The 23,809-nt window shown below is 39.3% G+C and overlaps 1 protein-coding gene across 1 annotated transcript; it reads left to right on the plus strand.

Annotated features, from left to right (window-relative positions):
* The first annotated feature begins 3,252 nt into the window (after positions 1-3,252).
* Positions 3,253-21,103, plus strand: LOC126646859 (programmed cell death 1 ligand 2-like). The gene is made up of 7 exons (XM_050328530.1): positions 3,253-3,372; positions 12,854-12,922; positions 14,190-14,552; positions 15,616-15,900; positions 17,593-17,733; positions 18,503-18,544; positions 20,712-21,103. The coding sequence occupies exons 2-7, from the start codon at positions 12,868-12,870 to the stop codon at positions 20,792-20,794; spliced, it is 969 nt and encodes a 322-aa protein (XP_050184487.1). The 5' UTR covers positions 3,253-3,372; positions 12,854-12,867; the 3' UTR covers positions 20,795-21,103.
* Positions 21,104-23,809: the final 2,706 nt, after the last annotated feature.

A 23,809-nucleotide genomic window follows, 5' to 3' on the forward strand; every position in this document is an offset into this window, starting at 1 on the left:
AGTAGAAGTGAAAAGTCTGCTGCTTTTAGTTATTATCAGCCTTTGCAAGGATGATAGTGCATGCTTAGTGTCATGGAACTGAATTTTATGTCTTTATCAAAATCCACCAAACAAAAAGAACTGTGGCATTTCTCTTTTCCCAGCAGGAAAAAGGGTAAGTTACTGTTGAAAACACTGTATATCAGATGAGTAAGGTAATGAGGGGACAAAAATAAAGTTTTAAATTCTGTAGCTGAACCCTCACCCTCACAGTGTGTGAATTCCTGAGTGGTTGATAGGAAGTGTGAAATTTTGTTACTTCCCTAGAAAAGCAGGATTTGTGGTGAATAACAGATAAGATGAAAAGACCTGTCCTCTCTAAATAAGCTGTACCTTGTACCTCTCTGAAATATGATCCAGAACTTGTCTAATATAATTTTAGTAACTTTCCAAATTAAGCTTCTAGGATAAACCAAGTCCTTCAGCTTCATTTTTATGAATACGGGCAGACATGTTTATCCTCTGATGCCATGAGTGGTTTCAGCTCAGTTATTTTCCACTCATGACAGAGGGAAAATATACACCTAATTGAAAGTACAACAAATGTATGTCATGAGAACTAGATGAGAGAAAATCCTTCCTATTGTAACATAAAAATGTAGTTAAGCACTATATATGTAATAGTATTTTTTCCTTCAGTTAAAAATGTTTGTGTGCTACTTCATTGTTTTTGCATATCTGGAAAATAAAATCCAGCAGGAAGCTAGACCAGGCTTAGCTTCAGTAAGCTGCATTTTCTTCCTAATATTTAGGAATTATTAGATTTCCAAAAGTGCTCATAAAAGCCTGGTTCATATGCAAAATCTATATTGGCTTATTGGTATTTAAGTTCAGGGCAGGTGTTTGAGTTCATTTGAAAAATGTAACAATGAACCAGTCTGGTGGCCTGTTTTGTGATGTGGCACTTAATTTAGTAGAATATGAATGCATTTGCTAATAACAATTACATTAAAGAACTAATAATAAGAAAAATAGAAACATTGCTATTGACCTGCAGGGCTTCTCATGGAGCAGAACCAGCAGGATGTACATCCCTTTTCCCTTTGGCCAAAAAACTAACCTTAACATCCTCGAAGGACAGATACCAGTTATGCATCATTAGAATGGGCTAACCAGCAAAATAGCAGAGATATTAACACTAGAATTCTTACTTTTGCAGATGTTAGCAGTAGGACTTCTAGTTTTACAGCATCTTCCCTCTGATTCCAAGTCTTCCTCTTTATTTCTCTGGTCCTGCAAATATTATCCTGGTCAAGTCCCTGCGAGATACTACTGGGTTCATGATGTGCCCAAGGCAGGTTACTGACTCTTGGGCAATTGCACTGAGCTTTCTCCCTATCCCAAGCTGGGAACTCACGAGGAAAACCTGTTGTATTGCCTCAGAATGAGTAGAAGGCAATGATGGTGATTGTGAAACAACTTTGGGGTTCCTTTTCTGTCAGGTGGGAAGAGAACAAGGAACACTTTTGTCTTCCTTCTAGAAAAAGTCACAGTAACTGCGGAAAAACTAGACACTTAGATGCAGGGGAGGCAGAAATTCCTCTATAAACAAGTGAGGAAGTTGTGGAGAGAGTAGGCAAGCAAAGGGCTAATTAGAAGAGAAGGAACAAAACAAAGCTTCTTTGTGTAGAGAGCCTTTACTATCTCAGAATGCTCAAGGGGTGTGCATGACCTGCAAATCTTGTATTTTTCTGCTTTATTTCTTCATTTTTATTATTAATAAATACTTTTAAGAAAGTTATTAATTGAAAGGTGTGTTTGCATAAATACTTATCCCTGAATAGGCTATTTGTCTTGTAGAAGTCCACAAAACAGACAAGACCTTTGAGAATTGGCAGAAGGTGGAGGGTGAAGATGGAGTTAAGAGAAACAATAGGCAGGCAAGTATCAGCCAGGAAGAAGAGCCTTAGGAAGATTCAATTCCGCCGCTCTCACATACTTATAAAAAGAGCAGGTCTCAGTATTCTGCCATCTTTTCCCTTTTGCTTTTACTGAAAGTATTAGGCCATCGTAAGGCCTAACTTGATTTTAATTGTAAATCATAGATCAATCTCAACCCTAACATTATGGGCTTTTCTCTCCTCTTCAAGTGTCCAGTCATCCAAATCCTTGACTTTAAACAGCTGCCAAAGAGGTCATTGGAGCTTTTTTGGGAAAAGATGAGACTACTGAGGAGTTATTGTGACAGGGCTACAAGGGTAAGTGTACTAAGGAAAAAAAAGGTGGTTTTGTTGAGTTGAATTGCTCTGTGCTAGGCAGCAGCAGACATGATTTCACAGTCTGGAACTGTGAGGCAGGCAATCATCACACATCATCCCAAACGAAAAAGGATTCACAGGCCTAAAGCCACAGTCATTATTAGTGTGGAGGTAGAGCACAATTCTCCAAAGTGATAAGGAGCTAACTGGAGACAAAAGAGTATGTGTGTCTGACTTGTGGCACCAATGCATCAAGAAACCTAGGAAGACTTGGTATCTTCTTTTATGTCTCCCACCCATGATGTCATCACAAATTAAAAGACAGAGTGATGAAAAATGAACAGATACATCTCTTGATAAGGCCATTTAATAGAATAGAATACTTTTATATTGGAAAGAAGATCTGTCAGTCACTGAGTCCAGTCTTACTCTCAAAGTGGTGCCAGCTTAATTCCAGATGCCCAGGCTTTGTCCTGTCGATACACTTGTAAGGTAAGAATGGAGGTTCACTGGAGTGTTTGATTATCCTCTTGTTTTGGTTTGGTTTGTTTTTTTTTTAGTAACAATATCAATATATATGAAAACACAAAGCGTGTGCTGCAAATGTTAGGTAATCACTTGAGGAATTCTTGTAAAATTAGTCTACTAAGAAAATGTAACTTGATAGTTTCATGAATGCAGAACAGTCCCAGTAAATGCAAGTTCAAATGCCAAGGCTGTATACTTCTCTAAACGGGTATAGACCCAGCAGAAAGTTATGGGTGTAATTAAAAACAGAATTTGAGCATATAAATTTTACAGAATGCTTTGTATAATTTTTTTTGATACACATTCTGAGCAATGCAGAGATCTGAGCTCAGAGCATATTTGGCATGAAACACCAAAATGAAACTGGAACTGCTAACAACATCCTAATAAACTTGGTGATTTCCTTTCAATAGTCAGTTGTTTCGTGACATAAAGCGTGAATAAGATCAGCCTACAAGCTGTGCTGTTGGTGCATGTTACATACACACTGGTCATGAGACTTGGGTGGTTTCTGCTATTGTGCAAATAGGATAGAGATACTTTGTAAAACTTTGAAAATCTTAACTACATGAACTGGATTCTCCCAATGACTGCATAAAGATCTGATGTGAGTATAACAATTATAAAATGCAGACTGATATTTAATGTATTTCTGACTGATGGATTGCAGATTTTTTTTCCTAGTTTCTTAAGATTTGCTTAAATTAAGTTTATTTTCCAATATTTCTGGGGTGTAGACTCTGATTCTCAGCCAGAGATTGCTAAGTCCCAGATCCTGAAACACAGGTCCGTACAACTTCAATACAACTAAAACCTAGTTTTAGAGTCTGAACCTGTCTTGCAATTCAATCTTCTGTCACCGGCAAATGCGTAAGAGTGGTACTGCTGAACCTCTTCAGCTTATTCATCAGGATGGAGCCGTTAGTAAATATTTTGTTCTGAATTTCAGGGAAAAGTCAAACGGAGAAAAAAACTCTGTATATATTTATATCTTTATGTTCCTGTTTACTTTCTTTTCATTGTTTTTAACCCACTGCCTGCAGACAGTAGGTTGTTTTAATTGTACAGCAAGTCTGGAGACTTTCACCTCCTGCATCTCAGGAGGAGCACAAGCTATGAGGAGGAGAATTTCTTGTGCATCTCTGAAAAGTCTTTCTTTCTGTAGAAGTTGAAGAAATTAAGGAAAATTTCTAGTGTATCATGTCAGAGTGTTAGCCTGTACTGTTCAGTGTTGCTGCTAAGAGCTGAAAAGTGCGTGTTCTGTAGAAAACACAGATGCATTTTAAATGTAATAATGTTTTCAGTAGAAAAATTTCATCCCAATCCTATCCTAGCATCTATGGGAAAAAAATAATTTTTTGAGGTTGTATTAGAATGATTGTATTTTACAATAATCGTATTTTTGAACAAAAAAAAGTAACAGTGGAAATGATACAACAGATGACAGTTAAACAATGTACTGAAAGTGAGAATTCACAGAAAGTGTGAGCTAAGGAGGACATGAGAAATAATCTCTTCACTTGAAAGATGAAGTGAGATGGAGAGCAGACTGAAATGAGGCAAATAGGCTGTCACAGGTGAACATTAGAAGAAGAGCAATGATTCCAACAATAAATTGACTGTGAGTGAGGTAGGCAATGAGAGACTGCAATAAGTGTGGAAAAGTAGAGGAAAAACAGCAGGTGAGAAGTTATGTGGATGAAGTGTGTTGAAGAGAATGAGGGCAAAAGACTATGTCCAAGAATATACTGAGACAGGCTTGAGAAATGGACTTTGATCAAATTTTGCAATTTTTTTGTATGAAATTCCTCATGGACACAAAGTACTTTCTTTCTGATGGTGAGATACAGAACAGATGTAGTTTGTATGAGGATCTAATGCTGCTTTTTTTGGTAGTTTATTTTCTGACCTAGGATTTTTTTTTTTTTTTTACTTTTTGTTTTGTTTTTTGGAATTGGATCCCTCACTGAAAGGGAAATCAATTTAGCTGCTTCATGAGGATGTCAAAAAGGTTGTGTCTTTTTGCACGTGTGAGAGTGTTGGAAGGAAGCTTTTGAAATTGCAAGATGCACAGAAGACAAGGGAGTTTCAGTAATAGAGAAAGACAGAACAAACAGTGACTGGGACCCCTCAACCTTGCAATGTACACAGGTGTATGACAAGATAGTCTCTTTTCTAAGTGAACGTAAAACTCTGTTTCATGCAGGAAGAATCAAATGGAGCCAAGTGGGATGCCATGTTAACACAGCTTGATTGCTTCTGGTATACGCACGAGTTAGATGTTTTGGAATATTTCCAGAGGGCACTGTGCTGTGTTTTCTACAGGTTCTAGCTTTGCAGTACAAAAGACAAAACCTCTAGAAGGAGAGGGAATAGGAAAAGAGTGACCTGAGCTGATCTCTGTAATGTTACAGAGTATGTCAGCAGTAGAGCAAAAATGTTGAATGTAGGAATGCACAAATCAGTTGCAATATTGGTGTTTCAAATCTAGTCTACTAGCTAAGGATTCATCATCAGTCTTTCAGACCACTTGCAATACCTTTTTAGCTAAAGTGTACTTGACAGTTCATGTGGAGGTGGACACAGGCCACCTGGCCAGCCTGGTGACATTAGTGTCCTCCTCCCGGCTTCCAGTTGCGGAGTGCAGTGTCCCTGGTTCCTTCCAGTAATGTTGTAAGAACACTCGTGTTATAGCAGCTAAAACTGAGCATGATCATGTTGTAAGTGCTGTCAATGGGATAACCTGGTCTACAGGGAAATACAACAAAAACAAATAATAAAATAATAATAATGGCCAGTCTTCACGAGCGAAGATCCGGGGAAGGTCTTTACACCTTCCAGCCTGCGCATTGCATTTTTTAGGTGAGACACAGTGTGCGCAGAACTGAGCCCACCCTTTAATCCTAAGGTTCATCTGCCGGGGCCAAGCGAGCTTGGTCGGTGGCAGCGAGGTCCTTAGGACATAGATGGGTTGCCTTTAAGGGCTAACGACCTCCATCTGCCTGGGGAATGTCCCTGACCGGGAATCGAACCCGGGTCTAGGCAGTGACAGCGCCACACCCTTAACCACTAGACCACCAGGGGCTCCCAACAAAAACAAAGGTCTGTCTAAAATACCCATACCCATTAAACTTCAAAAGGACCGAGTACCCTATCATTATTCCTTCAATCCTTTTATCTTTCAGAGTGAAATCTGAGCAATTATTGTGAACTTCTGTGCTCATTTTTCTTCTGCTTTAACCCTGGAGAAAAGCTGGTGGGCTTGAAAACTTGTTCAGCTTTTCCAACAGTTCTGATTATTCTGGTGGAAGTTATTGGTCCACAAAGCCCTCCTTGCTTAATTCTGCTAAGTTTCATTATGTAAAATGTCAAATGAGTCTACTGTTCCTAATTATCCATTTACTGGAATACAAATATTTAAATAGCTGAAATGGTGTTTCCAGGAAAGAGTTATCCATGCTTTGCTAGACTATAAGGTCCCTGAGTCAGTAGACTGTGCCTCTGGTTGGGTTTGTTTAGTGGACATCATAAAGATTTGTTCAGCATACGATCCTTTGTTATTCTTGTGTTAGGAAGAATCATAGAACCATAGAATGATTTGGGTTGGAAGGAACCTTCAATAATTCCAGTCCACCTGCAAAAAGCAGGGACAATCATAGCAGGGGTACTAAGCAAAGGAGTATCTTAAAAGGAGTATCTTATACTAAGTGTCGTGGTTTTGCCCTGGCTCAATTTACTTTTATACCCCCACATACAATTACTATCAGTTGAGAGAAGGTTTATGCAGACAAAAAGAGACTGAATTAAAAAAGTATGAGTATTTATTATTAACAAACTAAAACTAAAGAATTATATTTACAACAATTCTACTTAAGTAAAAGGTATTATGTATTTACAAAAGATACTTCTCCCCCCACTTCCCTTTATATCAGTCCAAGGAGGAGAAGCAGTCTTTTTCTGTTCTCAGAATTCCAGCTCTCTCTCTCTCTCTCTAGTAACTCTGCAGCACTTTCGTCGCAGTTGGAACTTCTTTATCTCTCTCTTATTCTGTGTTGGTCTCCAGGGCTGGGCTTACCCCCCTCCTGGGTTAAAACCGAAGGTTGAGGGTTACCCAGGTCCTGAAGGGTTTCTTTCCATAGGCTTGCAAGGGGACACTTGCTTACTATGGATCTTCTTCCACAGGGTTACAGGGGATAATGGTTTAAGAGTTCACCCCTGTTTCCCTATGGAGGTCCCTCCCCATGGGAGAACAGTCCTTGATTGACTTCTCGGCATGGGTCCAGTCTGGATCCCTTACTCGGATCCCAATATCCCACCTGAGCCATTTTCTGCTCCAGCGTAGGTTCTCTCTAGCACCAGCAGCACGGATCCCACACATGGATCCCAACATCCCTACCTGAACCGTTTTGTGTTCCAGCGTAGGTTCTAATACCCGTCAGGGTTATAAATCTTCAACAGCAGCAGCATGGATCTCTCACTGAGATCCCAAGCTTATCTGAGCCGTCTCGCTCCAGCATAAGCATCGATCCCTTCGAGGGTCACAAAGTCTTTAACAGGACTCTGCCTCATCTGAGCCGCTTTTACTCCAGCATAAGGCTTTCTCTTTCTGTTAAAGTCACAAATCTCTGGTGCATCCACAAGCTCCTCTGTGAGCCGCATGGGGGTCTCTTCACCCCAACAAATTTCTACAGGTGGCAGGGTGTTATTTTTCAGTCTTTACCCTGCTGAAGGGAGGGAGAGTGAAAGGGAGAAAAGGCAGCTCTACCCCCTTCGAACTTTTCTTCTCTTTCCTGTGCTGCCAGCTTCGACCTTGAAAGTCTTGTTATCACATGGCTGGAATTCTTCTGCAGTGGTTTCTCGTCTAAGCAGTTCGTCTTTTAAACCTTTTTTTTTCTTCACTCTCTCACAAGAGAGAAGGGAGGCTTCAGTACTGCACCTGCCCCCCCCCAGCCCAAGCCGGGGGAGGAGGGGACCTTGGCCCTCCTCGGGCCCGCTACCTTCTCTCCTACATGGCCGCTGTTCCTAATTTCAACTGCGCCACAACCTTCTCTTCCGTTTTCTTAAAGATGTAATTAGCAAAGGCGTCACTGAACTTTTTGATTGGTTTTTTTGTCCGGAAATCACCTGGACAAAACCATCCTCAGCCCCAGGGATGGGCTGGCGAGCAAAACCACGACAACTAAGACACTCCTTTTATTTAAGAAAAGCATTATGATATTTCAGCATACATGGATGAAAGGAATAGAATTTAATTTACATTATTCATATAAACATATGGGTTTCAATCTGTATTACTAAGGAGTAGGCTGCAAAATATTCTGTGATCTTCATGTTCCTTTGCTTTACAAAACTTCTCGTAAACTTAATCTTATATTATCAACATGGTGAGAGTTTTCCCTAACTGAGGCCAAATCAATCCTAATGCTTATGACCACAGTAGACTAGGGCCTACCTCACTCGCCAACTTACTGTAGTTCACATGAGTCTTCCCTGAAAATAAGACCCAGTAGCCATAACAATAAACATGTACCGAACAGATTTACACAAAGCACAGCTACTTAAAAGAACTATCCCAGCTTTTGCTCAAGAGCTCCATGATTTAAGCATATAGGAGTCTGACATTCCCATTTTGCTAACAGTTTCAGTTCCTGAGAGCATCCTCATAAAATACAGCTCTGTCAATATAAACAACTCTTCACTTGTGTCTGTAGAATTGAATGAAGTCTATACATTACATTGAAAATGGGACAGTATTTTTACCTGGAGCATACAGCTTGTGCAATTTGAAATGGGAATGCTAAGTCTAAGATTTTATGTACAGTGAGGCATTTCATTAACCAAAAATTACCTTTCTCTGGAGATGAGTGTTATAATCCCTGTGGGTACATGAGCTGGGGTCAGGACTAAAGTCACAGGCATGATCATCTGGATTTCACTCAGCATTCACTAAGAAAACTCGTCAGAATATGTTCTTTGTGGGCCAATGAAAGTCAAATATGGGTTTCAACTTAGTACTTCCAGTAAAACAAAAAAAACCTGTATAAAGAGAGAAGATTATATTCCTCCTTTCTCCCATTCATAGTCATACTTTTGTTTTCATTGTTCCTATTCAAATTGTTAGTCTTGGACCTCACATCTTCACTGAAATTATTACAAGTCATAAACAGCCATGAAGATTTTTAGATGTTAATGTGATGCTTTTCATCACTCAACCTTCAAAGTTTTTTCAACTTGATTTTCATAATCACACAGCACTGTGTGAAAACTTGCTTTTTCTTCTGCAGGTTGGTCTGAGAAATTAATTTACTGACTGGATCTGAATTGCTGTTGAAAGGTCATGCAACCTCTTCGTGTTCTCAGATATGTATTTTCAATTCCTCACTTTGCTGCCAGAACCTTTAAGTGCTGATTTTACAGTGCAGCATTCCTTTGTTATATCCCTATGAAATTGATGAAAATGCTTTAGAAATGTGATTAAAGGAAAAAAAAAAAAGAAGACATGAAGAAGACATGCTGTGCATAAGCTTGTTAGGATAGTTGTGTACAAGGACTATGGCATAGCAGGGCTTGCCATATGTTTTAAGAAAACAGAGAGAAAACGAGGGCTATTCTGTAACAGCATGAAGGGTTGGTATTGCAAGCTCAGAAGAAATCACATTGCAGAAGCTCGTGCAGATTTCTATATGGATGTGTGTCAGGCAGCAGAGCCATGTGATTAAGTTGCATGGGTAGATTGCACTGAGGTTGCAAAACAGCTTGATGTTCACTAGCGAGATCATGGAAATAAAGAAGCATGTCTTCTAACACAGATCCTTGCTGACAGATCCTTGATCCTTCTAATACAGATCCATACTAACAGATCCTTGATCATTCTAACACAGATCTTTTCTGATCCCCATAAGCATTCCATGACTCTACTTTTAGTATCACAAGTGAAAATATTTTTGCCTTTGGGTTCTTTTATTTATTTATGTTATATGCAATGCTCTTCTCATGCTAATCTGTCTGGTCAGGCAAGATTTACTTGATATTTAATAACTGGGATTTCTATCTGCTGGGGCTTTGATTATGCTTTCCCTCATTTTTGTTCTATCATTTTACTCTCAGTAATGTGTATTTTTTCCAAAAGTCCCATGCCCTACATTATTAAAAAAACACACTCTGCATTCTCAATGTACTTCAACCTATAAAAGGGGAGCAGATTACCTCAAATGTCTCACATAAGGCTAATCCAAGGACCTAAATATTGATATGAAATATTGTTCCATTTTTAATTCAGTTCTTCCCACTATGTGCACCTGCGTCTAGGTAAGCTGTGTAGAGAAGCGAGCATAGCAGGAGACTGAGGATGGCAAATTTCTTTACAGTATTAAGTGTGAAATATATTTTCCTACAGTTGCTCCATGATTTAACCTGGTTGTCAGGGCAGTAGAGTCTTTGCTTCTGCATCCAGATAATAGAGATACTGATACCCATAATGTTTATTAGTTCCTTTCTCATATAGCTGAAGTAATTACTATTCATCACACATTAAGTAGTGGCAACTCAGTCAGTCCTCTGATAAAAGTAACTAGCTTTCATTTACAAGTAATAAGTCTGCTTATGGTAGTTTGCATATCCACCTTTATCTGTGACATCAAACAACTAGGTCTAAATTTCCCAAAAAAGTTGCAGAATCACAGAATATGCTGAGTACGAAGGGACCCACAAGGTCATCACATCCAACTCTTGGCCCTGCACAGGACCATGCCCAAAAGTCACACCATGTGCCTGAGAGTATATTCCAAATGCTTTTTGAATTCAGACACACCTGCTGCTGTGATCATTTCTCTGATGAGCCTGCTCCAGTGCCCAAACAACCTCTGGGGGAAGAACCTTTTCCGAAAATCCAACCTAAACCTCCCCTGACACAACTTCAGGCCTTTCCCTTCGGTCCTGTCACTTGTTACCACAGAGAAGAGATCAGTGCCTGCCTCTCCTCTTCCCCTCAGGAGAAAGTTTCAGACTGCAATGGGGTCTCCCCTCAGTCTCCTCGTCTCCAGGCTGAACACACCAAGTGACCTCAGCCACTCCTCACATGGCTTCCCCTCAAGGGCCCTTCACCATCTTCATTGCCCTCCCCTGGACACTCCACAAGAGCTTAATATCTTTTTCATATTGTGATGCCCCAAAACTACACACAATATTCAAGGTGAGGCCACCCCAATGCAGAGCAGAGTGGGACAATCCCCTCCCTTGACTGGCTGGTGATGTTTTGCCTGATGTCCCCCAGGACATGGTTGGCCCTCCTGGCTACCAGGGCACTGCTGACTCAGATTCAACTGCCATCGATGAGGACTCTCAGGTCCCTTTTCATTACACTGCTTGCCAGCATCTCATTCCCCAGCCTATACAAACATTCAGGGTTGTCCCATTCCAAGTGCAGAATCCGGCACTTTCCCTTGTTAAACTTGATACAGTTCATAATTGCCCAGTCCCCTGATTTGTCGAGGTCTCTCTACCGGGCCTCCCTGCCTTTGAGGGAGTCAACAGCTCCTCCCACTTTTATGTCATCTTCAGACTTGCTTAGTATCCCTTCCAGTCCTGCATCCAAAGTCATTTATGAAGACGTTGAAGAAGACAGGGCCCAAAATGGAGCTCTGTGGAACCCCACTAGTGACAGATCACCAGTCTGATGTTACCCTACTCATTATTACCCTCTGTGTTTGCCCCAGGAGCCAGTTGCTCACCCACTTCATGATGTGTTTATCCAGTTGCATGCTGGATATTTTGTCCAAAAGGCTACTGTGAGACACATACCAAAAGCTTTACTGAAATCCAAAAAGATTACATCAACAGGCTTTCCTTGATCAACTAAATCCTATAATCTTGGCTGTTAATTTGCTAAAAATTGAGCCTCACTTTCTGAGGTACTGAGAACTCAAAGGTAGAAACAATGAGAGAAATACAGCACCTGAAAAGATTGGAACAAGAAAGTTTCAAGCTGAGCCACAAAGAATACTGAAGTAAAATTAAACCCCTCCTCCAGTTAGTCTAGTTCTGGGGAAGTCTAAAATTTCTCCTTCTCTTCTTTACTTCCTTACAGCTTATTTCTGGATCTTCTTCACTATTTTTTCAGGCTATACTGTATGTTTTATTTTTTTATTAATTTTATTTATTTATTCAAAGTAGTTTTTCCTTCTTTTCTATTATCTCATTAGTTTTGTCATAAATTTTGCTCCTGTTTTTTGTTTATTTGTTTTTTCTCCTTTTAATTACGTTGATCTGTATACAAAAGTATGAAAAATACTTAACAGTTTGCTTGCTACTGGAACAGGAATATACTCAGTCTAAAACTGTAGTCTCTCCTTTTGCATTATTCCAGGCCTGTGGGTTTACTATCAGTAATACAAGGCACTTTGTGAACATCAGGCACTGACACGTGCAAAGTGAAAGAATTAGCAGCAGTAAGTGTTCATTCCAATCCATTCTGAAGCAAACTGTAATTCACCCATCTTGAGATTTCCACTACCTCACAATAGGTCCAGGTATCTGCTGGTCTTTAGGTTAAAGAACTCAGACAATAAGAATCTGAAGTATGCAAAGCAGAGTTCAAACAAAGTCAGGGTTAGTGATCTTGTAAACTTATCGAGTGTTAGTGCAGACAGTTAAAAAATCCCCTTGTGCATGTTTATGAAGCTCTCCAGAATGTGAGATGTTAATTGTAAAGAGAAAGAATTTTCAGTGAAAGAATTGAAAGTGATTTTTATTACTCATGTGTAATAAAAAATGTAAAAGTATTGCCCTCTCAGACTATTTAAGGCTGCCTGCAAGCTACAGGTTCTGAAAACTTCATGGGTGAAGTTATGGAAATGTTTTATTTCCCTTTATTGCTACTGGTTCATTGTCATTGGTGTCATTTCTCTGTATGTGTGTATGGACTGCGTTAGTCAGGATTTTCCTTGTTTCTACTGGTAGCCTAGTGTTTGGTTCGATTTTTGCTGTTTATAAGCAATGTGATGGGTTTTGAAGGCTAGCATGGCTCTGATCTGCTTCAGCAGGAAAAGGTAGTTGTTGTAGGTTCTGATGCAATCCTACTTTTGTTTCAGATCCACATGAGAAAATGTTTCAGATCCTCACAATTCTGTTGCTGGATACACAGCTCTCCACAGTTTCAGGTGAGAGAGAAACTTTCAATTCCATCAGAAGAACCATTGTAGCCCTTAGTAGGTGGGCTTCCGCACCTCCAACAATACTTGCACAAATGGCCAGTAATGTCTGGAGTCTTTGCTTTCCAATGTCTTACAGAAGGCACTGGCACTAACTGAGCACAGGACAGATGTCCATCACTTTCCACAATCAAGCTTCTTTAACGTATTGTGTATTGACACTTGAGATGTCCAGCATCAGCAGCCAATGGCTGCAAGAGGGAGGATGACCAAAGCAACCCACACTCACTGGGAAGTAGAACAACCTCAGCGTGAGGCAGAGTGAAGTCAAACCACCTATGTTCTCCTGTCCATGCCTGTAGGAGAAGCAGCTTGGCTAAACCCCAGAAGGGTCTTGGCATTTTTTCATATAATTTTTTCCCTCATTACAGTCACATTAGAGTGAACAAACAAACATTGCTAAGAGAAATTGAAGTTTTCCCTACAATTATTTCACAAACACATACAATAAAAGGAATGCATAAACAGTTGCATGGTCTTCTCTTTGGAATGTTGTTATCAACACTTCCAAGTGCTTCTGAATTAAATCTACCAATATATGGTACATCCAGTATAGAAAGTAGTAATGACATATTTTGAATGATGTATTGTAAATAACTCTGCTTTTTCAAGTACAGCTTAAAATGGTAAACTATTCATAAAAATATGAATTTCATATTGGGTGAATGGCAAAGATTATTTCTATACATTTTCTGTAATACTGTTGCATGTATCTGAGAAATTGCATGGGATCAAGTGTTCACATGGTTTCAGTCTTGTAGGAGAATGTAATTGCTACATAGCAATTCCTCCAAGCTACGCATGCTTATCCAGTGCAACTCTGTTTTATAGGAACTACACTGGTATTCTTTTTGTAAAGGATAATGAAACTAAATTTACTGTTTCCGCAGTTAGGTCGTTTTTACTAGAATCTTAGGAAATATAAGAGACCATCATAGTATCATAAAAGTGCTCCCCGTGTAATCACTGGCTGAACTTGAAGTTATTTATAAAATGTGAAAAAAAAACTTGCTCATTTTCTCCTCATCTTCCAGATTCTGTAACCAATATAGATAATTTGCTATAATTACTATATAGTAATTATATTAACTAAAAATGTTAATGCATGAACAAAAAAACATATGCCTGACTACCTGACACACTATCACCCAAATTTAAAGAAAACCAGAACACATTTTAATACAACAAATGAAACTGATTTTTTTTTTTCATGTAGCTTTATTTACAGTTGAAGTTCCTCAACAGCTCTATACTGCAGAGTATGGGAGCAATGTGACCATGGAATGCAGATTCCCTGTGAATGGCTCAGTAAATCTAGAACTCCTAACTGTTGTTTGGGAGCAGACAAGGCCGGGCTGGTTGAAATCAAAAGAGGTGTACACACTCCGCAATGGGAAGGCAGTCCCTCCATCCCAACATCCTGATTACAAAGGAAGAGCATCTCTTCTGCACAGTGAATTGAAGCTGGGACGAGCTATCCTTCAGATCATCAGTGTGAAGATAACAGATGCAGGATCATACCTTTGTCTCATTAACTACCGGGGTGTGGACTACAAGTATATTACTTTGGAAGTAAAAGGTTAGTGGCTGAATTGAATGTAAGTATATACTCATTGATATCTGTCTAATAAATTCCTACAAGCTTGTAGAAATTGATTAATTTGAAGGAAACTGTTGCTAATTCTCTCACCAAGACCCTGTGCTCAGCCCTCAGCTGAACCAAAGCAGCTGTGTTTGTGCTGGCTAGTCTTTCGTTCAACAGCCAGCTGAGCTTCTCCAGGAGCAGCCTGTGACAGAGAGGGACAGCATTTGTTCTCCATCCATCCTTCCTCCTTCTTTCCACACCCTCTTCTCCAGTGCCACCACCTCCCACCGCTCATATGATCTCCTGCCTTGTTGGGCTACCTCTGGCCATTCCCAAAAGTTTCTCAGAGGTGCTTTAATATACTTGTGAGCCCTGCTGCAACTACCCCAGTGGTTGGAAATTCCCTAAGTGACTGCAGCTCCCAGAGCAAGGACATGTGATTTTCTGTGTTCATCAAAGCCAAATGGACATTAGTAATAAAGGCAGATGTGACTGGACAGCATGATAGACTAGTCCTGTGAAAGATCTCTGGTGTTTCCCACTCATGTCCATGTGATACAAGGCAGCATTAATTTCCTACCCAGACATTTAAATAAAAACCTTTGTCAAATTAAAAAGTGGACGCAGTCATTCTTAAAACCCCCTACTGGTTTCCCTGAAAAGTCAATTTTGTTCTAATATGATGAAAATATCACACTGTTTATAAGCTGTGGTAAAACAAACATTAAAATCAGCCTTTTTCTTGAAGTGGCATGTTCAAAAAGTGAAAATAGTGTCCTTTGAGACTTCACTTGTGTCCTCCGTATTGATACATAACAAACTTAGTGTCAACTGCTGTCTTGTATGAAGTAGTGGAGTATGTTCTGTTGCTGTAGGTGCTGTAAGGATTGAATAATGAATACCGCATTGCTATACAAAATATCCTTCAACATTTTAAATAAGTCTCCCTCAGATACAGCCATAGACAATATGTGGCATTAAAGGGAAGGAAGAAAAGTGAAGTGGGAAAATGACTATTGTTGCACACAACAATTTCACTCAACAACTTCTTATGCAGCATCCTACAAGAGAATAAACACTCAAGTAATGAGAAAACCAGGTGAAGACATGTTTGTTTTTATGTGCCAGTCAGAAGGCTTTCCTCTGGCGGAGGTTTTTTGGCAAAATGAGAAGAACTTCAATCTCAGTGGACCTGCAAATACCACCTATACACTGACTGCAGATGGACTCTACAATGTCACCAGCATCCTGACATTCAAACCAAATATGAGTGAGAACTATAGCTGTGTGTTCTGGAATAAAGAACTGAATGGAGAAACTTCAGCTTTTATTTCCACTTTAGGTTTGTATCACCTTTACCTTGCATAGGTCAGAGAGTATTCATACATACATCATGTTCTATAATCCATCACTGGAATTCAGTTCTAGAAAACTGTAATATTGATGCTCAGGAAACGAAACAAGCCAGTACTATGTATGTCTTTGAAGTCTCAGCTAGTTTACACTTCAACAAGCCAGTCTGTAGTCTATATATTCTATATATTTTAATTTTAGTGTAGCTCCCCTTATTTACCTGCCAGTATAGAGGGAAATTTTTCAGCTGCATGGGTGTCCTCCTAATTAATTGTTCTACCTTGTTGACTACCTTGACATGTCTCCCATAACATCCTCGTAGGTCAGTAAATGTGAGTTAGATGAATGGACAGTGAGGTGGATCAAGAACTGGCTGAATGGCAGATGTCGGAGGGTTGTCATCAGTGGAGTCCAGTTGAAAGCCTGGAGTCAGTGGCATTCCCCAGGGATCAGTACTGAATCCAGTCTTATTCAACTTGTTTATCAATCACCTGGGTGAAGGGACAGAATGTACCCTTGGGAGGTTTACTGATGACACTAAACTGGGGGGAAGTGGCTGATTACCTGATGGCTTTGCTGCCATTCAGTGGAACCTTAGTAGGCTGGAGAACTGGGTGGAGAGGAACCAAATGAAGTTCTACCGAGGCAAGGGTGGAGCCCTGTACCTGGGTAGGAATAATCCCAAGTACCAGCACAGGCTGGGGGCTAACCTAGTAGAGAGCAGCTCTGCTGAGAATTACCTGGGAGTCTTGGTGTGTGACAAGTTGTCCATGAGTCTGCAGTGTGGTCCTGCAGCCAGGTGGGCCAATGGTATCCCAAGGTGCATTGGGAAGCGTGTGGCCAGCAGGTTGAGGGAGGTGATCCTCCCCTCTAGTCAGCCCTAGGGAGGCCACATCTGGAGTGTGTTCAGTTCTGGGCTCTTCAGGACAAGAGAGACAAGGAGCCACTGGAGAGGGTCCAGTGGAAGGCTATAAAGTTGAGTTGGGGTTTGGAGCATCTCTTCCATAAGGAGAGACTGAGGGAGCTGGGCCTGTTTAGTCTGGAGAAGAGAAGAGAAGAGAAGAGAAAAGTGAGAGGAGATCTCATCAATACATATAAATATCTCAAAGTTAAGTATCAACAGTATGGTGCCAGACTCGTTTCAGTGGTGTCCAGTGACGTGACATGGAGTAACGGCCATAAACTAAAACACAACAAGTTCCACATCAACATGAGGGTGAAATTCTTTACTTTGAGGGTGGCAGAGCACTGGAACAGGTTGCCCAGGGAGGTTGTAGAGTCTCCCTCTCTGGAGACATTCAGAACTCATCTGGATGTGTTCCTGTGCCACCTCCTCTAGGTGACCCTGCCTTGGCAAGCAGGGTTGGACTGGACAATCTCCAGAGGTCCTTTCCAGTCCTATTTTGTAGTTCTGTGAGTCTGTGAAGTGGGATACATAAAATTTGCAGTAGAGCTCACTTGCATGCCATACAAATGAGAGATTTGAGTCTTTTATTTGTAAGGCTTTTTACAAAAATATTGCAGAATAAAGCATTCATAAAATTGAGTGTAAGACACTATGCTGATAAACTTTAAGAACCTTTTGTTCAGTCAGAGCAAGACTCTGGAGAAACAGAACCAATAACTTCATGAACAATGCCTGTTTTGTAAATTATAAATTTACTTTCCTTTCATTTGACAGCTTTAATGAGTACACAGTATGGCGGACAAAAATCCCTGATGTCATTTATCATCCCCACATGTGTGACTGTAGCTGTCCTTCTTTCTGCACTAATAATATTTCAGAAGACAAAATCATTCAAGAACGGGCAATCCCAAAAAGGTACCTATTACTTCAGATAATGAATCTTTTCACTATTTCTTTATTTTTCCTGTGAACAACATGTAGGAAATTTTAGTAACTCTAGGCAAACTTGTGTGACTTTGGTCACATTTTATTTCTAGATGAGAGGGATGTTCTAAAATGAGATCTGGGATTGTTTGAGTTGTGTTTTGTTTTCCTCATCTTGTTACCTCTATGAGACAAACTACATGGAAAGATACATTTTTTAAACTGGCCAGCTAGCATTCTGTACATACTAGTATTCTGCAAAAACAAGCTTTGCCATGGATAAGGAGGGCTGTAAAAACATAGCTTGAATGGTGTTTTCTTCATAGCTACAAAGACATTGTAGCTACAGCATATGACACAGAATTTTTGTTTTCCATCTCCACTAAGGCTGTGTAACTAAAATGATGTGCCATCCTGGACTATCACAAAGTGTTTCTCTCCTTGTTTGCAAGTGCAGTAGTGCTAAAGCAATGAAGCAAATGGGCTATTGTTTCAATATTTGCTTGCATATGAAAAGACTCCACTAAACTCAGACAAATGTATTTATAGTCATGAAAGGAAAGTCTTAACATTATGACTTCAGAATTTGGTTCTAGATTTGTAAAAGAAAAGAAGTGTAGAAAAATGTATGTATTTGGTATGACAACAGCAAACTTGAATGTTTTTAAAGCTCAGTTTAACCTGAAGTTTACTTGAATAGTATTGTTTCTTTCAGGCCTAGAAATGTTTAAGCTAAATTTGTATACATTTACTTTACCAGACAGGAAAAGAACACTGAATCCTCACCTAAAAGATGAGAACGGTAAGTCATTAGGGTTTTTTGTATTTATGCTTACAGATTTTTCTTTCTTACCCTTAAAACTGTAAAAAATATATAGATTGTTATAGATATATATATATCAAGTTATATATATATATATAACTTGATAATGTTACATCAAAAGAGAGGGTAGTTTCGAATTTAAATTCATTTTTCTCTCAATTTTTTGAAAATGCAATATGTAAAAAGTGTTTTACTTTCTCACAAGTAATGTAAAAATTTATAGATGTCGGTTCCTTTTTCCTGAGATACCAATAACTTGCATGCATAGCTCAGCATACACCTCTGTATACTAACTCAAGTTCTCGTAGTCTTGGTTGAGTAGGATACACATGGAAAGCTGGTTGTTTTGCAAAGCATCAAGATTTTTGTGGTAATAGTTCTGTTACACTTTGGATTAAGCTACAAGTCTTAACAACAAATAAAACGATACCTCATTTATCTGGAATATTATATCATCTCCTGAGCTACTTCTCATTTTAGGAGCATATGACTTCCCTAGACATCCCTAGGAATTTTTACATTGCAAAAGGGAGGCAATACCTAAAAAACTCTCAGGATGCATTTGTACTAAAAATGAACTGAAAAAAAGAAACCACCATAGAAAACTATGCTGCAATATGATGAGAAAGCTCTTAAAACATCTGCTTATATAAATCCGCTTTGTTACCTACAAACAAAAGTCTGACAGGTTAATGTATTGTGAGGAAAGAGGCTGTGGCCAGTGTTAGGTACAGAGGTATTGGATTAAGCTGTAATTCCTTGGTATCCAAGAATACCCTAACACAGTCTATTAAGGTCAGCCCTCAGGCTGCCTACTGTGCTCCACGTACATGCATGATTTTCTCCCAATGAGCAAAAATGGAGCAAAACTGGGATGCAGCTGGGCAAGCAGCCTGAAGAAATACGTATCAGCTTTTGGACACACAGGCAAGTCATGGCCTTTCCAAGGACAGGATTTATTTGAGAATCTGTCCATGTTTCTGACCGCTAAAACAATACATCAAGAAGTCACCAGCTTACAAAATAACTTTTGTAGGTGAAAATTAGGGATTGGATAAAGAGGGCATGAATTCACTGATTCCCAAATCATGTCAGATTGTCATGTTTGCATGTTCAATCCACTGCCATTGGTAGGTATTACAGTCAAAATGACACTTTCAGAAAGACACTTTCACCTTTCAGAAATCAGCACTTGCTGTTGTCAAAGGCTCTCACGTGATGGCGTGAAACTTTGGTGGCATTATGCCATGCACAAATGAACACATGCTCAAAGCAAGCAGCATTCTGGAGGACAGCATTGGTGCACGTCAGGGCATAATTCCAGTGCATATTGTTTGAGTATATCCTGGCTTCCCATGGCTTTTTGTATTACTGTTGCAGAATTTTTTTACTATATAGTCCATGGTCTCCTCTGTGCACTTAGTGAAATGAAGAAATTAAAGGAGATGAGACATCTCTTTGTGGTTTTACTTCTTCATTTTAATGACCAAAAACTTTGTGCAACATGCAGTAAGTCAGATGACAAACACTTATACTTCTCAGCATGACATATTTTTAAGAAACAATGGAAAGAACCTTTTTTCCATGATGAGTAGGTAGTTGAAACATAAAAGCCACAGATACTTCATCAGAGTGCCTTGGAAATGACCCATATGCCTCTGGTTATGGGAACAAGGCTTGTTAATGTGATCAGTTTTAACTTACAGCTCAAGCTATATCAGAACTGAATATGTAGGACACTTGACCTCGTCACCAAAGTCCCAGTTCTGGACACTTTTAATCAGATGCATAGATTTACTGACAAGCATTCCCACGGATGCTCTCTAAACAGATTCAAGTTTTGTTATTTCATTTATATGGCTGAAAGTCAGTGATAGCTTTGATGTAGTAGAAAATTCAGAATCTGGACCACAGAAAAGAGAGGGACAGAGATAATTCTTACGTCAGAAAAGATAAGAACAAAATCTCTTTGTAAATTATGACAGTTTTAAGGAGCCACTGCAACTTCAACACAGCCCAGAAAAACTTGCATACAATGAAGATGGAGCTTTCCCACATTAGCACTCAATTGTTAAAATTAGGCTATTTATTTTCTTAAATCATTGAAGATTTTTAAACTAATACTATTTCATTCTTTTTCTTTAAGGAGATGATTCTAACACACAAACCGAGGCTTTGTACTTGTCAACTGTCGCAGCTTCAAGAGACAGTGAGATTGTGGGTCTGTGAAAACTCTTCTTCTTACGTGCCAAAATTTGCACTTCTTTTATCTGTTTTCGGGGACTTCAAAGGAAAATTACAGCACTTTAGCCTTGGGATAAACAGTGAACTCGTGGGGATGTACTTGCACTTCAGCAGTGGAAAGCCATGCCTCTTCAGATATCTTGAAGTTACTGGGAATTATGCTGTTATGAGATGTGGTTTACCACTGTGAAGAGGTCATTTGAGTGCCTTTGATACACTTTACTTTTGGACTTACTGTTGCTCAAGGAATTTTTGTTTAAGAATGCCCTTATTAACTGCTTCAGTCTCAGGAATGGTGCTTGGATTCAAACATTTTGTGTGAATTTGAATAAAAGCTGTAAATGCCATCTTATGTCTACGCAGTCATCTTTCAGGCAGAAACATCATTAAATGCCCATATCCCATTTCTAAATTTTCTAACGCATTAAACTAGAAATTACCACAAGTACCGATCAGCATTGCAACTTATAGAAGATATTTCATATCACAAGAGCAATAAGAGGTTGAAATTATATCAAAGGACAGACCCCCTCCAAAATCCCAATAAGAACAGTAAATCAACATTATGTCACTTAAGAGAATTTTAATGCACTCTCTATGTAAAACCCTGTAAGTAAGTCAGATAAAAAACATGAACTATGATTTTATGTTGCACGACAGTAAGAAGTTTCACATTTGAACTGATTATTCAACAGAATTTTATTTAGGAGGAATTTGGAAGCAAAAGTGAAACTGAAGCTCAGCCAGATTTCTGCACTGGTTATTTTTAAATAGTCATTTCATCTTTCCTTAGAGGAAAAGGTGAGTCTTTCCCATGACAGCCTGTTTTACTTCCTATTACTGGAATGACAGGATTGAAAAAACACCTAACATTGCACCTTAGATAGTCATCAGATAGTGAAGCAAGGGCACTGCTAAGATTTGTCATATTGTTTTGAAAGAGTAGTGACTGGTGAGCTGTGTTTACTCCTAAGATAAATGTAACAGGACTGAAGAAAGTTGTTCACATGGAAATGACTTCTGTCATTATCTTGCTCTTAGGAGAGTGCTACCTGTTAATGTTTTCTTCATAGCATTTGCTCTGGATTTAGATAGGAACTGCTTCTCTAGACCAGCTATTTACTCCATCCAGCACAAAGTGGACCTACAGTGCTGAGGTCAGAATAGCAGCACTCACATCGTCTTGTTTCACCAGGACAGCTGATCTTAAAAACCAGGTCTGCTGTTGATTTTACCTGTGGTAGAGAGTAACTACTCTTTCTCTGCCATCACCTGTACTTTAATATCTATGTATTGCACCTTTAAATACCCATTTGTAGACATTGGAGGCAGCTGAGACAAATCCGCTTGGGCTTGCTATGTCCTATGTGCTTGCTGATATGGCAAATCAGGGAGATGTCAGAGAGTCAGAGGCAGCTTCTTGAAGCATTGTTTAAGATAGAATAGCAGCTTGGGAACTGCCCTGGCTTGCACAAATCAGCAAAACTTTAAGGGTCAGTATTTACAGTCAGGCACTTTCTTCCTGTTCCAGATTTGTACTCGTCTGGAAACTATGAGCCCCTTCTGTCAGCCACAGTGAAAATCTAACCCACCATGATCCTGGAAGGACTTAATTTTGCATTTTTCTATTCCTTTTTTTCCTCATAATCATAAAATGGAAGAAATTCAAACTGAATTTATGTGGATAAACATAAACAGTACATCACAGTCTTTACAATTAGATTACGGTTATTTTCACTGTTCCTTAACAAAATGAAAGTCATCCTGTCATTATCGTATGCTGCTGAGTAAATGTTGTCTTGGTGGGGGCAGACGAGAACAAGCGTGGGCAGCACTTCCTGCCCATTTTACAGGCATGGCAAACACTACCCTACTTTCCCTCTTAATGGTCTGTACACTGAAAAGTTTTGCCGGGCATCCCTAGGCAGAGGCAGTTCAGTTTTGCACAACAATCCTATGCCCTCTCCATTTCATCGTGAAACAAACAATAGCACTATTTACTGTAATACCCATAAAAATACCCAGAAATGTATCTTGGCTCACGAGTTTCTATTTTCACCAGCTCTTGCTGGATGCTAATGAAGATGACTGTCACATCTGAGCATGTGAAAGTTAGCTTATCAGCAGCTTGGCCTATCTGTCCATCTGTGTCTATGAGTTCATGCCTGACTTATTTTTTACTGTAAACCATTGAGCATATGATACATGTGTGATACAATGAGTCTCTGTTCTTTCTGCTTCACCTACTGTTCTACAAGCTGCTATCTTGAAACAGCTGAAACAAGAGTTTTCAGATACGGATAAACTGCCTACAAAATGTTTGAAGCATTTGAGTTTTGTTGTTGTTGTTGCTTTGGTAGGTTTTTTTGTTTGGTTGATTGGTTGGCTGGGGCTTTTTGGGGTTTTTGTTTTGTTTTTCATAGTTTTAAACTTTACAGTGAGTCAAAAGCTGATGTTATTAGACTATAAAAATATTAGGTGTTTTTAGATGTAATATAATCTGTAGGGTTTGACTTTAAAACTTACTTGTACTCTTACCTGGCATTTTAGAGTGGCATAGTGGATACCTTGCATAGGAAGCTTCTGTTATCTTTTCTGATTAGTACCTCCTCTATTGATCTCCATATATTTGTCTCAGCTGGGTGAAAGTCATAAGCAATAGTGGCCTTAAAAAAAGTATGGATTCAACTGAATTTGGTGGAATATTTGTATGAAAACATGTGCAAAAAATTTACTCGCAGTTTACAGTCATCAAAAACATGGTTCACTGAATTTTAATGGTGACCATTTTTCATAAGCAACCAGAGAAAAAGTAGTTGTAAGCATTTAATTCTTCTGGTATGGCCAAGGAAAAACTACTTTTCCAGTTCTCTGACCTGCTTTACTATGTGTGAGGTATTTGCCATTTTAGCACAGGAGTGACTGGCAAATTGGATGATTAGTCTTCCTGCTCATTCCTCCACTCTGCTATTTATCAGAGCTTTAAGGGCTTACACTAGG

This window comes from Myiozetetes cayanensis, unplaced genomic scaffold (assembly GCF_022539395.1).
Source record: "Myiozetetes cayanensis isolate MyiCay16 unplaced genomic scaffold, myiCay2020 scf4, whole genome shotgun sequence".
In the NCBI taxonomy this organism is placed as follows: Eukaryota; Metazoa; Chordata; class Aves; order Passeriformes; family Tyrannidae; genus Myiozetetes; species Myiozetetes cayanensis.